General features: G+C 47.8%; 1 protein-coding gene across 5 annotated transcripts in view; it reads left to right on the top strand.

Moving 5' to 3' along the window:
* KLC3 (kinesin light chain 3) overlaps positions 1-14,371 on the top strand; it is a 1,068,754-nt gene that overhangs the window by 825,745 nt on the left and 228,638 nt on the right. For all 5 annotated transcript variants that reach the window (XM_085625583.1, XM_085625579.1, XM_085625581.1 and 2 more), the window contains one exon: positions 7,693-7,866. In XM_085625583.1, coding sequence (XP_085481709.1) covers positions 7,693-7,866 — 174 coding nt within the window. The remainder of the gene's footprint in view (positions 1-7,692; positions 7,867-14,371) is intronic.

Here is a 14,371-nt window from a genome sequence, read left to right as displayed (position 1 = left end):
AGCAAGAGAGCGAGGTATGGAGTCAAACGGTGGTGGTGAGCCAGGGCCACATGGAGGCGGCGAAGACAGTGGCGGGTGCCCCGATCGGGCATGAAGCCACATTGATCCGGGTGGACCAGGGTCGACAAGAAGGGCCGGAGTCGCTGGGCCAGGACCGCCGCATAGCGCTTCATGTCAGTATTGATAAGCGAGATCGGTCGGTAAGCCGCTCTGTCAGTGGACGGCGGCGTAGACTTAGGCAAAACCACAATTGTGGCTAGGTCTCCTTCCAGGGGGAAAGAGCCCTTCTCAATTGCCTCCGCATAGTGGTCCCGCAGCCGCGGGACCAGGCTATCCTTATAGGCGGCATAGAATTCTTGGGGGAAGCCGTCGGGTCCTGGGGTCTCCCCAGCGGCCGTACGCCCTATGGCGTCCACAATCTCCTCAAGGGAAATGGGGGCCTCCAGGCTCTCCCACTCACCCGGCCGCAGTTGGGTGAGTCGCACGTTACCTGACGCGAGCAGAGTGGCCAGAGAAATATCCGGTGCCCGGGCCCGGTAGAGCTGAGAGTAGAACTGGGCGAAAGCTTCCGCTATCGCCACGGAAGAAGACTGGAGCGCGCCGTCAGAATCGGGGATCGCCGGAATGATGCGCGACGTCCTGGGATAGGTGGCCAGGCGATGTAACAGAGCGCCGTTCTTATCGCCCCAACCATATACCCTCGCCAGCGAGGATTGCCAGAGAAGCTTGGCCGCCTCGAGGGATCGCTGACGAATCTCCTCACGAAGGAGCCGCAGCTGCCGGCTCCCGGCCGGGTCGTCGAGCTCAGAGAGAGATTGCTCCAACCGCAGCGCCCGGGCCTCACAGGCAGTGAGTTGCTGCAGCTGTGTCTGGCGGTGCCGCACCACATGTGCCTTGGCCGCTCCTCTAATGGTCGCCTTGCAGGCCTCCTAAAGGGTACCCGACGAGGAGACCGACCCCTCATTGACGCAGTAGTACTGGGTGAGCTCAGTGCCCACCACCTTACGAAGTGTCTTGTCTTGGAGGAACCAAGCGTTAAAGCGCCACAGCGGCCGGGCCGCGCGAGGCGGAGGGCCCAGACCCAGGAGGACCGGAGAGTGATCCGAAATCCCCCTGGGGAGGATACGGACATCTTGGATGCCCCCGCAGTCGGCGGGAGGGACGAAAATCATATCTATACGCGAGTGGTGAGCGGCCGAGGTGTGGGTGTACTGACGAGTGTGAGGATGCCAAATCCTCCAGGCGTCGCATAGGCCCTGGGCCTCGGCCCAACCTGCCAACTGCCGCGCCCGCGCAGCGCGGGAGTCCGAAATCGGTCCCGACGAATCCAGCTGCGGGCCGAAACGGCATTAAAATCTCCCCCAAGCACAACTGCTCCCGGCGGGAAGGTCTCCAACAAAGAGGCGGCGTGTGATAAAGCCTGCGACAGTCCGGAGGGCGGCGCGTAGAGCGACAGAAAGCTGATCGGCCTACCGTCGAGTGTGCCGCAAATAGCAATTCCGGTTCCATGAGGGTTGTGGGTCGCCTGGGTGAGAACAAGGGGAAGGGAGCGGCGCAGCAGGACGGCCACCCCGCGGGAGCCACGGGAAAACTCAGAGTGCCATACCCGATCGTACCCGTAGCGTGCCAGAAAGGGACATCTCTCCCCGAGAAGATGGGTTTCCTGAAGCAAGAGCACATCAACCCCTACGCGCTGGGCATACTTAAGGACTGCAGTGCGCTTAAGCCTATCCAACAGGCCGTTAACGTTCCTGGACAGAATGCGCAGCTGGGCCTTGGGGGCTAGGTCATCCATGGAAGCAGCGGACCCGAATCGCAGCGAGGGCGGAACAACCAGGGGGGCGCCGGGAGGACACCGAGCGACGCGGGTGTGTGGGGAGGGGGCGAGGAGCACACAGGCACCAGGGGAATAGCGGGAGCCTGGCAGTGTCTTGGTCCGGAGGGCGCCAAGCTGGTGACACCCGTCCGGGCTGACGCAACGGTCGTTCCTCAGTGAGCCAGGTCCAGTCCGCCTGGGGAGTGTCAAAGAATAGAGTTTTGCCCTGGAAGACAACGCGGAGGCGTGCCGGGAATTGAAGTTGGTAGCTGAGGCCCAAGGAGCGCATCTTGTGCTTCACCTCCGTGTAAGAGCGTCGTTGCTCCTGGACCTCTCGGGTGTAATCCGGGAAAACCATGATGGCGTGGTTGTTAAAGGACAAGGGGGTGTGCGCCCGCGCTTACCTCAGAATGGCGTCCCTGTCTCTGAAGTTGAGGATCCGCAAGAGGAAGGGGCGCGGGGGGGGCCCCTACCGGAGGCTTGGCAGCCAACGACCGGTGTGCCCTCTCTACCACGAACCAGGTGGACAAGCTGGCCGCCGGCATCCAAGACTTGAACCACTTCTCCAGGAAGTCGTCGGTGCGGCCAGACTCGACCCCCTCCGGAAATCCCACCAGGCGGAGGTTGTTGCGGCAGGCCCGGTTTTCGGCATCTTCCGCCCGCCGATGCAGCTCCTTGGAATGGGTTGTGAGCTCCCGAACCTGGTCCTGGAGCTGTCGGATGTCATCCTCCACCGTCGAAATCCGCGACTCCGTCTCCGTGATGCGGGCCGTGGCATTGCGGAGGTCCTGTCGCAAGAGTGTAACGTCCACCTTCACCTCCCCAACCATCCCCTCCGGGACGCCCGAGAGGCGTTGATGGCGGCAAGGTCCGTTCTAGGGGGTGATGCCGTCTCGCCGCCCGCCCCCGGGGGGTCTGGGTGCGCAAAGCGGTCGATTTTGGTCTGGTGGGACATGGTCGTTGACTTGGCACCCCTGTCCTTGCCCATGATGGCACCCGGGACGTGTGCGCCAGCTCCTAGGCAAGCGACCGGCCGGCGCAGGGCCCCCACACCTCACCACGGCTGCTCCGGCGCTGCCCACTCCTACAGATGTCGTCGGATGAGGCGCAATCCCTGGTCCGGCACACCGCCGTCCCTCGCGGTGGGCCCGGTGGCTCACCCGGTGCAGTGGGGCCACCCTCCGGCCGCTCCCGGGCCCGATCGGCAGCAGGACCCCTGCGGAGGTAGGACCGGGACTTCAGCCCGAGTAAGACCCGGGGGGGGAGGAAAAGCCAGGGTGCCCTCTTCTCGCCGGCGTCAGGGCCCAGCCGGCGGGGGGGGGGCGCGGAGTCCACCATCCACGAAACAGGGACAAGCTCCCACGCCGGCCGCTCTCGTCCGCGTCCTCAGGGCGCCGTCACTCCGTATGGCGGATCCGCGCTCAGGGCCCTCCAGGAGGCCGCCGCCTGGCCGCCGCCAGTGCACGGCCCAACCAGCGGCACGAGGAAGAAACAGGAGCCAGTCCCAACGCGGCTCGATGCGGCCGCCCGTGCAGGCCTCCACCGCTCTCTCCAGGTCGTCACCGCTGCAGGGCACCCCACTGTGCCCGTTCTGGCTCCCTGGTGGTCTGCGGAAGACTGGGTTCCGCCTCTCCGGGTCCCGCGATGGGCGGCGGGCCGCCGCCAGCTACACGGCCTTTGCCCCTCACTAGCGCCGCGGGACTCGCGCAGCGCCCGATGCCGGCCGTGGAACCAGCCTGCCGCGTCCCTCACGGCCTCGCGGCAACGGGCATCAGAAGTCAGCCCCGGGAGCAGGAAAGCGGCTGAAAGCCGCACCGATCGTTGTGCATCGCCTCCGCTGCAGGCTGAGACCTCCGGATCGCTGCTAGGACAGCGGGGCACGGATAGAGACCGGATGCGAGGGGTCGAGCATCAGGAGCCTCACATCAGTGCGGCCATCTTGAAGAGCGCCACCTAGCGCTCCCCATGATTACTCTATCTTAAAAATTATACAGTTCTATTATTCCCCTGGACAAATTTGTCAGAGCTACATTGGCATTCACTCTCAAAAGCACTGATCTCTTAGTTAGGCAGGCGTCACAGAAGTACTTGAACAAACAGCTTCAGACCTGGCTTCCCTGTCTAAGGAGCAAACGTGATCTAGGCAGCTTCTACTACACACATTTGGAAAACATGCGCTGTGAAACAGAGGTAATCTAATACTTAAAGGCTACTTTATATTTGTCATCTCACCCCCAATAGGCACTGACACACTCATTGAGTAGAAAGATAATGAGACTCACAAGAATGGCTTGACAGGAGTCAGCCTTTCATTTTGGCTTAGGTCTGGCATTGCGAGCTCTGACTCTCTAAAAAAAACTATTAGAGAAAAGTGAGCTTTGAAACATGTTGCCAGATTTACTAAATGGTAGTAGCCCGAAGCAGCAACACAACTATGTTTTTTTTCTTTCACAGGTGTTGCTGTGAACCAAAGTCTCACAGACTCCGAGGGGATTCAAACCTCCTTGGGTTCTGAGAGGCGTTTGTTTTTAGTAATTATAACATACTTCCCACTGCGGGGAGATTGTTCTAATAGCCTTAGAGCCTACCAGTCCTTAACAGCCCTCTCACTTGTTAAAGACCCTCACCTTTGGTTTGGGCCTTTAACGGTAAAGGGGGCCTTTAATGGTCGGAAGAGCCTGCTATGTCAGGCTCTAAGTCCATGTTAATTTTGTGCCTTAAGGGACACCTTCCTGTACAAAATCAATCAATTAACGCAATTTCCTCTTTCTATATATAGTGCACAATACAGCACACATATAAGAAGGAAATAATAAAGGCAAATTATAATATTTCTTCTTTTTGTGCCTTTCTTATGTTACCACTGGGTGGTATTAGATTCTGACACATTCCCAGATTTACGATTTTCGCGAATCTGGGAATGGTTCAGATTTCATGAGTGTTGTGTAGGGACACAGCAACAGCCAGAAATACTCCTCCACCTCCAAGCATCAAAAAAATTACACTGTGGTGGTGCAAAAGTGCCACCAGGACCCTAATAAATTAGCCCTGAGAGACATACTCACACATACAGACATACCTTTAACAAATAATTAATCTTTAACCAGAATAGGGGGTCTTGAAGAGAACCGTTGTTTTTTTAAAACAGTTTTTTTTTTTACTTTTCTAACTAAATTTTTTTATTTTTTATTTTATTTTTCAAAAAACTTAGGAAACAAACTTTAACAAAGCGCCATAAAAACCCTCTGGGCTGCAAAAATAATGCTTTTTTTTTTTTTAGCACTTATGTGCATTGATGGTTTAAATAAGCGTTGAAACGACTTGTTCGCCTGCTCCAGGAGAAATACTGCATTTAGGACAATATATTCAGATTTTCCAAAGTTCAGGGATGGTGGCAGGAATATTCATCAGTACAGTTCCTGCAGATGTTCCAGCAGCACTTCCTTCAGCTGCAGCCTCTTGATCTCAAAGTCTCTGCATCTCAGCCAGTGGCAGGCGAGTCAGATGGATGGTTCTGAAATGCTTGTACATGCTGAAAGTGCTGCAGCTGTACTTTTTCTCACTACCCTGGGAAAGATTTTTTTTGATGGTACATGTAACTTCCTGGGCGTTGATCTTCTTTTCACCTTCTGGTATGGTGAAAAACTGACGCACGACGCTCTCTTTCTTCTTTCTGGGTGGCTCTTCTTCCTCAAACAATCTCAATTTTCCTCCTCCTGTTGCCTGGAAGAACCAGCCATAGTTTTCTCAAACAAAATAAGCACACCAAAAAAAATCAGCCTGCTGCCTAACTAGTAGAAATCAGAATGAGAACCACACCCTACTATTTCTAGAAACAAGTGAAAATTTGAAGTTCCTATGATTGAAATGTGTTACACTTATCAAATTCTTTTTTTTTTTTTGTTGGTCACATGGGGGGGCGACCCCACCGCACCAGGAGCGCGATTCCGTAAAATATGATAAATCATAATCTATCAGACAAATTATTGAAAATGTAAATTTTTCTATTATTGTTAATAAACCTCGTCATGAGTTATTGCAATTTAAAACCTCTATATACTGATTTAGAGCTGTTTTTCAGACTCCTAGAAATCGCGACCCCAGCGCGACCTTGTAAATACATAACATAACGGTGCAGGGTGGTATCGCAGTTCCTTAAAATACTATTGAGATTAACATTAACAGAAATAATTTTACTGCTTGATGCATTATTATTGTATTATTTATGAATTCCACTTTTATGACTAAGATCGTAAACTTAACATTATATATCTATCTCTAAAATTACAGATTTAAAAAGTTCACGCACCCAGTACGGGTATAAAGTTGTAAAAAATTAGAATTGAAAACTATTATAAATTGATCATTAAATAACTGAATATTAAAACAAATTCTAACAAATTGTATCAAGAGGCGAACTGGGTGCTTGACTCCTGTCAAAAATGAAAAAAAAAAAATGAAGCTTTATTTAGAATTACACCCAGGTGGGTCATGTCCCAGGGACATCAACAAAAAATGATTTAAAAAAAAGTAGGGGATGGCTTATGGCTGCCCTCATTACTCCGGGGACCAACACCTCCCTGGGGCTATTTCTTTGTGAAATGCGGGGGAGAGCATGCGGCCCCACACCGCAGACCCAGGGACTGCCGAATGCCTGGAGCTATATTAAAATATTGAAAAGTGAGAGAGCTATAGCCCCCACACGCAGACCCGGGGACCACCATCTCCCCGGGACTTAAAAAACATTAATAACAGGAGTCCCTTGTGGACCCCAGACCTCGGGGGGGGGGGGAAACATCTCCCTGAGGCTCAATTAACTATTAATGCATAGGGGGGGGCTCTACACCCCTCGCAACCCCGGAGACCGCCACCTCCCCAGGGTAAATCATTAAAATTGTATACAGGGGCCGCGCGGCCCCAGCAACCCCGGGGACCACCACCTCCCCTGGGTTTCATTTACAAAGTAGGGGGGCACGCAGCCCCATTCTTGGAGTCGTATAAGGCCCTGGGGATGGTAGTGTGAAAGTTGGAGTGGGTGTATAAAAGGTTCTATTGGGGTGTGAGTGGGTGCATCAGAGATTATGTGGATGATGTCATCAGTGATGTCATTTGAGATGTCATCAGTGATGTCACTGACCATGTCATGAGTGATATAATATGTGAGGTCATAAGCAGTGCATTGTGGGGGAACGAGTTCTAGTTAGCTCAGCTAACTATAACTGCGGAATTTCTCTGGTTTTGTACGAGTAAAATGTCAGCCTAACTTTAACGTCCCTGTAACCCTTGTTTATTCAGTGAATTTCTTAGGTTTGTTTAAATTTTATTTTGTAACTATAGCATCCCTGTAACCTTTGGTTTTTTTCAGTGAATATATATGTATATGTCACCCTTACCACTCTATTGCTGAATGGGCGTGGCTCATTTGCTGCACTTGTGTTTAGTGTGATGCTTGAATTTTTCATAATACCAATAACTTCAGTGACTTAACATTTGTGGAAGCGACCCCACTCTGAAAATTCTTCCAGCACAACTCGTGCATGGTGGTGCCCTGACTTCTTTAGCCTTCGGTGCCACCACTTTTGCAACTGAGCATGTTCCACTCTGTGCCCGTATGTCCTCTAGTTGTTGTTGTGGTGCCCCCACTGTCCTCAGACCTCCTACTGGCTACTCCCCCCGAGCTTCTCCCCTGAGGGTGGGGTAAGCTGCACACAAGACCAGCATGTGTCTCTTGGTGCAGCAGGAGTGCCTTTAGCCATTTTGTGCAGTTGTTTGGGTATTAAATTCAAAGTAATGTAAAGGGGAGTGTCTGCTTAATGTTTATAACTCCAGGAAGAAGCTGATGACTTTATTCTTACTGTTGTTTTGAATTTTTACAGGTGTTGGGTGTGGATCACCCAGATGTGGCTAAGCAGTTGAACAATCTGGCACTGCTCTGTCAAAACCAGGGCAAATTTCAGGAGGTGGAAGAGTACTATGAGCGGGCGTTGTGCATCTACGAAAGCACTCTAGGGCCAGAAGATGCAAATGTGGCAAAGACCAAGAACAACCTGGTGAGACACATTGATGCTGTTCCCTGAGACTTAATTGTGCTTTTATAACCACTCCCCAACTTACACAACCCTCACATTCTTTTCTCATTTCAGTAATGTTCCTTCTGTTGGCGTGGTGATGGCTCTGTCTTTAGGGATCTTAGGTGCACATCTTGCTACCAGACACATGTAATGGTTTGAAGAGACACAGTAAAACCACATTTGATTGGATCGAATGTGCTCCTTTCCTAATCACTTTCACGCTTCTTTTACAGAGGTCTTTAACACCGTTAATATTTGTTATCAGTTTCCCTAAAGCATTATCTTGTTTTTATAATAAGACCCTTTCTCTTTTTCATAAAATTGTGAAAGTGAAGTCGCAGTCTTCAATCAGGTCCTTGGAGAGATGTTCCAGTATGATGCTATGTTCCTGGGGGTAATATTACAGATTAACGCCAGGTCCTGAAGGGACCTGACAATATGGCGCCAGATTATTGTCAGTCTGTATGGTCTGGACAGTTTAAGAGCATACTGTGAAATATAACTATAAAAAACTATACGAAACAAACATTTACCTAATTGACACCAAGCTATATACAACAACAAAATAACTTGCTCAGGTAATCTGACTTTCTAAAGAATCCATTGATGCCTTACTCACATATCGTAAAGATATTCATATCAGTGGTCTACAAAGCCCGATACGCCACAATTGTTGGAAAATTCCAAATTGGGTCTTAATGTGGCTCTCAATGAAAAGGAGGAATTAAATGCATCTGTCCCCCTGGTAGGTGTGAAAACAAAAAAGAGCCCTTTTAAATGAGAAACCTGGGCTACAAGTAGTAGTAGCTGGATACAAGAGAAGAAGGAAAGTTGTGAGATAGGGTCCTTGCAAATGGCGGTGCCAAATATGTAGGAAGCAGATCCTAATAACGTATCTTCACTGGCCACGGAAATAGCTAACAGAGGTAAGGAGTCCACTAATCCCCCTAGCTAAGGTAAGTATATTCAGGTCATGGCCGAGGTGCACCACCATACTGGATACAATAAGGCCGGACCCAAGTTCAATATGGAATATCTAGATGGAATATCCTTTATGCAGAGACAGACCTGGAAATTGACTCAAAAACCTTTTTAGTAGGCCAACCCATCAACTCATCATCCCCGGAGAAAGAGGCACAATCAGACAATGACTACTCACTACCCCAGGGGGAGTTTCAGGCTGAGAGAAAGTACATTTGTAGTGCTTACATCCCGCCATAGTAGGTACCCCCGTATTGGGCTCCTCTGCCATTTGTACACAAGCCGATATTCCAAGCAGGCAAACCACCGGGGAATAAGGTCCTGAAAGTAGTTCCTGGGAGATTTTGCTTAATTCATTTCATCCGGTTGTTAATGCCCTGACATATCAATCGAGCAAGTTAAATATTCATGTGGACCTTGTAAATACAATGGCGTTCTACATTAGCGGCAATTTACACTAAGATTGGAGCATTAAATTTGCTTGTACAAAGGGCGCAGTCCGAGGCACAGTTTACTTCTACCTGTGCCTGTACCCCAGTTTTGTAAAAACTGACCTCGTTCACTGGGATGCTCGAATTGGTTCTGGTAGAGATTAAGGGCCAGGTAAAACTGCCCACCATGCCATGGCTGCGACAACCCCTTCAGGGTGAATTATAAACAAGAGGAGGCGGGTAGGAAATAAAACTCGCCAAAGAAAGCCATCTGAAGCAGGCTTGGGGGAGACTACTAGTGTGGAGAGCACACAGCAGGGTAAGGAAGTCAAAGCGTCACTACAAAGAAGCACTGGGAAGGTGTGGGTCAGCGATGCAGGTTTTACCAAGAAGAGCCTCACAAGGGGAACCAGCCAAGCCACCTAATCTTTCGAAGCATCAGTGCAAAAGACTTAGGAAAAGTCACAATAAAAAAGTTAATACTATCATAGCGGATTGTCACATTTGACACAAAGGTGAGGTGTACCCAATTTTCCTACCAAAAGTAGTTAAGTCAGGGGTGCCCCCAGAAAGAAAGCAAGAAGACTCTATAGTAGAGTAAGGCAATGAAGGAAAGGAGGTTAAATTGACCTTTATTCAAGTTAAAGGACAACTAACAAGGAAGGAAAAAGACTGACGAGGGGACCAGATCCAACTGTTGCCAGCCCAATCCTTTTCAGGAAAAAAAGAGGAGCAAACATTTCAACCAAAAGCAGTCAATTCACCTGTGCCCCTAGAAAGAAAGCATGAAGACCTTGTTGCAGAGGAAGGCACTGAAGATAAGGAGGTTAAATTGACCTTTACACAAGCCAAAGAACAACTAATGAGGAAGGTAAGGGACCGACAAGTGGACCAGATCTAACAGCTGCCAGTCCACTCCTGTTTGGGACAAAGGGGCCAAACACAATAGGAACCAAATATCGACTCTCTCGGTCTGAAGATATCGGTCGATTCAGTGCAAAGTAAAATAACAAGGGTCAGTGAAACATGCAACTTAACTTCAAAAGAAGGAAACATACAAACCTCCAAGGAACTGTTTAATCCTCAGGCGGTCGTAAAATAAAAAAGGCAAAAATTGAACCTCGAACAAGACCCTATAGATCTACAACAAAGTTTGCATATATTAGAGCAAGGTCATAATACCCAGCAGGTAATAGTTCGCACCATAGAACAAGGCCAAAGAAAATTTGTTGACTCACTCTAGTCCGCCTGGCAATTGCTGTAAAGTGAAAATGTTTCCAAAATACAAGTCCAGGGGGCATTTTGATAGAGTACATAGAGGGACTGTGATACGTATGGCCAAAGAAATACCGGTATTAAACCACATTGAGTCTTCAGATATATATTCAGTCACATTTGTAAATATCCCAACCTGGGGAGGTGAAGAACCAACAATGATCACGTGGGCTACACCTGCCTTAGCAGATCAAGTATGGGCAGAAAGGTAGACATTTGAAAAATGGGGAATAGACATGACGCGGGAACAGGAGGAAGCCTAACCATAGTTTTTCTATCTGGTCGGTCGTGAAGCTCGCCTTAAGGTGGAAGGAGAGCGGGTCAGTAAGGGTCGCCAAGGAGAGTTAAAAAGATGTCAAAAGCCTACGAAAAGCCCATTAAAGTGTAGGAACAAGCGTCACCTGGCAGTAACTTCAATTTTAGAAGGGGCATGAAGTTGTTCAATTTCATCACACAGTGCCACTACAGCCCCTCAGGTAGTTAATCGTCATGAAGAATACATGGCGAGCCAAGTCTTACATCAAAATTCAGATTGGTCTTGGCTCCCGGGAGCCATGTGTTCCAGTACACATGAAAAGCCTAGTATCTGACAGAAAAATTGCTTACTTGTTAGCCATAAAGTGAACAAAGTTGACGTCTGCTCATGGAATATCGAGGGATTGTCTGCAAAGAGCGATGAAAAGGAATTCCTAAACTTCATTAGAAGATATCAAATAGTGCTCTTCCAAGAGACATGGGCACAAGAGGAAATTGATCTTCACCATACTTATGCGGCAAACCAGCAATTAAAACAAAATCAATGGGGCGTGCTGCAGGGGACTTGGCATTGTACGTTACATTGGAACTTAATATCAAAATTGAAGACGTCGGAATTGACCACCTAAACATACAAGTGATTAAGGTTTGGCCCCTCCTCCCAGCTAACGTGTCCCCCCTGTTGATAATAAACGCTTACATTCACCTGCTCGGAAGTAGGAAAAAGAATCTATTGAAATAATACTGAGTCTCATATCAACTCAATGTGTAACAAATACAGTACCCTTGATTCTCCTGTCAGAAGACTTTAATATGAATCTTTTTCAGGTGACGCCTAGGGATCAAATAATGGATATCATCGACCACATTTGGCATATTTCGGTGACCGAAGCATTTAAACAACGATCTGATAGAATGGGGAAGGATGCAGTGCGTAACATGAAGCACTAAGGCTTACGAGTATTGAACAGCTGGACGCCTTCGGACATTCCGGCACAGCCATCTCACCACTCGACAAAATCCCAAGCAGTTATAGACTACTCCTTAGTATCACTACCACAATATCATATGGCCATAAGCTATAGTTTGGGTAATAGGCTGGAAAGCGACCACCAACCGCAAATAATCAGTTTTAACTTAAACATTACCTCACACGACCAATTGGCTCCGGAAATAGGCTATCCTATGGGTCAAAATTACAAAAAGCTACAGTGGTCGGTAGCCTGTATGGAGAAAGTTGAACACCAAGCAAGAGAGTTGTGGGAAGACCTATATGATGTAGATGAAAATCCTCTGATCCACTGTGACCAATTTTCAAAGTGCCTAGTAGACAAAAACGTCGCTCAGCACATAGTCAGAGTAACTACAGCTACTTCACTTCCCAAGAAAATTGCAGTGCAACTCATAACAGCCAAAAAGAAATTGAATTATGCTCTGAGGATCCTAAGAAATAATCCGTCCACTAGAGTCCAGTGTGAGGCTTTACCTAAACTAAGGTCACTCAACAAAAAAGCGGATTGGGCCCAAACAAAAACTGAGCTTGATCAGTACTGGTGTAAAATCCACTATGCTGCTAAACGTAAAGACACAAGAGAATTTTGGAGATTGGTAAATCAATCCACCAGTAAGAAATTACAACAATTAAAGTCAAATATATCTGAAGAAGCGTGAGAAAAACCCCTGTGCATTATGTCAGGGGGTATAAATTCCGCAATTGGCTTATCAGAATCAGCCACTTATAATTATATTAGGGAACACTTGCCTATTGAGATCTACCCTAAAATCATGGAGACAATTATTAGCAACGGCCCTGGGGCCAATCCGTCTCCTTCAAACACTTTACAAGAAGAATCCGCAATATTGGGCAAAAAAACTGACAATATTATTTAACAATATTCTGGTGAGCGAAGAAATTCCAGATAATTGGAGGGGCTCAATCCTGACTCCGATTTATAAAGCTGGACAAATCACGGACCCGCCAATTATCGGCTGATAGCCCTAATGGACTGTGAGGCAACGTTTTTCGCCAAATGTCTGCTGGCTGATTTAACAATGGACTGTGAAGCAACGTTTTTCGCCAAATGTCTGCTGGCTGGTTTAACATCCTGGGTGGCTTCTAAAAATCTGTTGCGAAGAAATCAGACTGGGTTTATTAAAGGCATGGCTACCACTATTAATATTGAAATGCTAGCTCTCACAATTGAATTGTCGAGGCGTCGCTCACTGAATCTCCATTTGTGTTTTATGGATTTTCATTCTGATTTTGATATGGTACAGAGGAATGTTCTCTGGGATAATTTTTCAAAACTAGGAATTCCACCTAAACTCTTAGGAGCGATTCAATTGCTGTACATGAATTCTTGGACAAGAGTAAGGTCGGGCAAAGGCACAACCATTTAAAAAAATATATTAATAACAAATGGTTTAAAACAAGGTTGTGTCTTGGCCCCAATCCTGTTTAATTTGTATCTTGCCTATGAAACATCTGTTGGGGATGTATATACATGCCGACATTTGGTACCAGAGAAGAGAGATTTAGGGGGAAAAACTTGGGAATTCCATTTTCCTGTTAGAGTGCATTGAAACTGAGGATACCGTAAGTGGGAGGCAGGCCAAATTATTCCTGTTTCACATGTTTAAAATGTCATGACTCTCCCACCTAAATGAGTAGTGCTAGCAGTCATTAGGGGACTCAAGTTGGTGTATCCCAGTACTAAGACCAACAAAGAGGCTGTACTGAACAGGAACTCTATGAAACTGTACTTGCAGATCCAATCAACACATGTACCTTTCTAGAAAGTGGTAGTCTTAATTGCAACCCAAAGGTTCAAGCTACTTGAGTTTAGGGAATCTAGGTAAATTTACTATGCCCAAGAGGTCTTAGAAGCAGTTATCTCACTGGATTGAAGGGGACTAACTTTTGACCAAGCGAATCCCAAGCCAGTTGCCTATCAGTAAAAGAAGAAGAAGCTTGTGGCTCAAAATACAGACGATTAGTTCAATTCAAATGTATTGCTTTTTGAGCAAAAACTCAAACATACCATCATTACAATCAAATCATGTTGAGTTAAAAAACAGTCAATCACGTTATACTGGGATCGATGTTAGCGGTATATCTTGGTTCTCCGCTTCGTTATATGTAACGTGACAGCATCATCATTGGGTTTTGCTGTAATGCTTTCTCCACCTGGAGAATATACCACTGGTTATATTGGTAGTGATAGTAAATGAAAAAATAGGGGGGGAGAGTGAGTCTTAGTGAAGTGATTAGTGGTGAAAAGGTTGTACTTTAAAAACCCACAGAGCCAGTAAAAAGTTTTAATCGTACTGGATGTTGGGGGATTCGTAGGTCGTTGGTGTGCACTCAGGGGTGAGTTAGGACCCTGTGCATTCTAAAAAAGTGTCCATAAAAAGGTCGACATGTTTCAGCCCTTATTCTGCCCCGGAGGGTCAGGCGGGCTTTCTTCAGGACCTGGGTGGTGAAAAAACCTGTATATTAACAAGGTCTTTATGGTGAAAAGAGTTGGATTAGATTGTCCCAG

The sequence above is a fragment of the Triturus cristatus genome, chromosome 9 (genome assembly GCF_964204655.1).
Source record: "Triturus cristatus chromosome 9, aTriCri1.1, whole genome shotgun sequence".
Lineage (NCBI taxonomy): Eukaryota > Metazoa > Chordata > Amphibia > Caudata > Salamandridae > Triturus > Triturus cristatus.
Note: the sequence above shows the minus strand (reverse complement) of the source record. Positions and strands in the feature narration are given on the sequence as shown.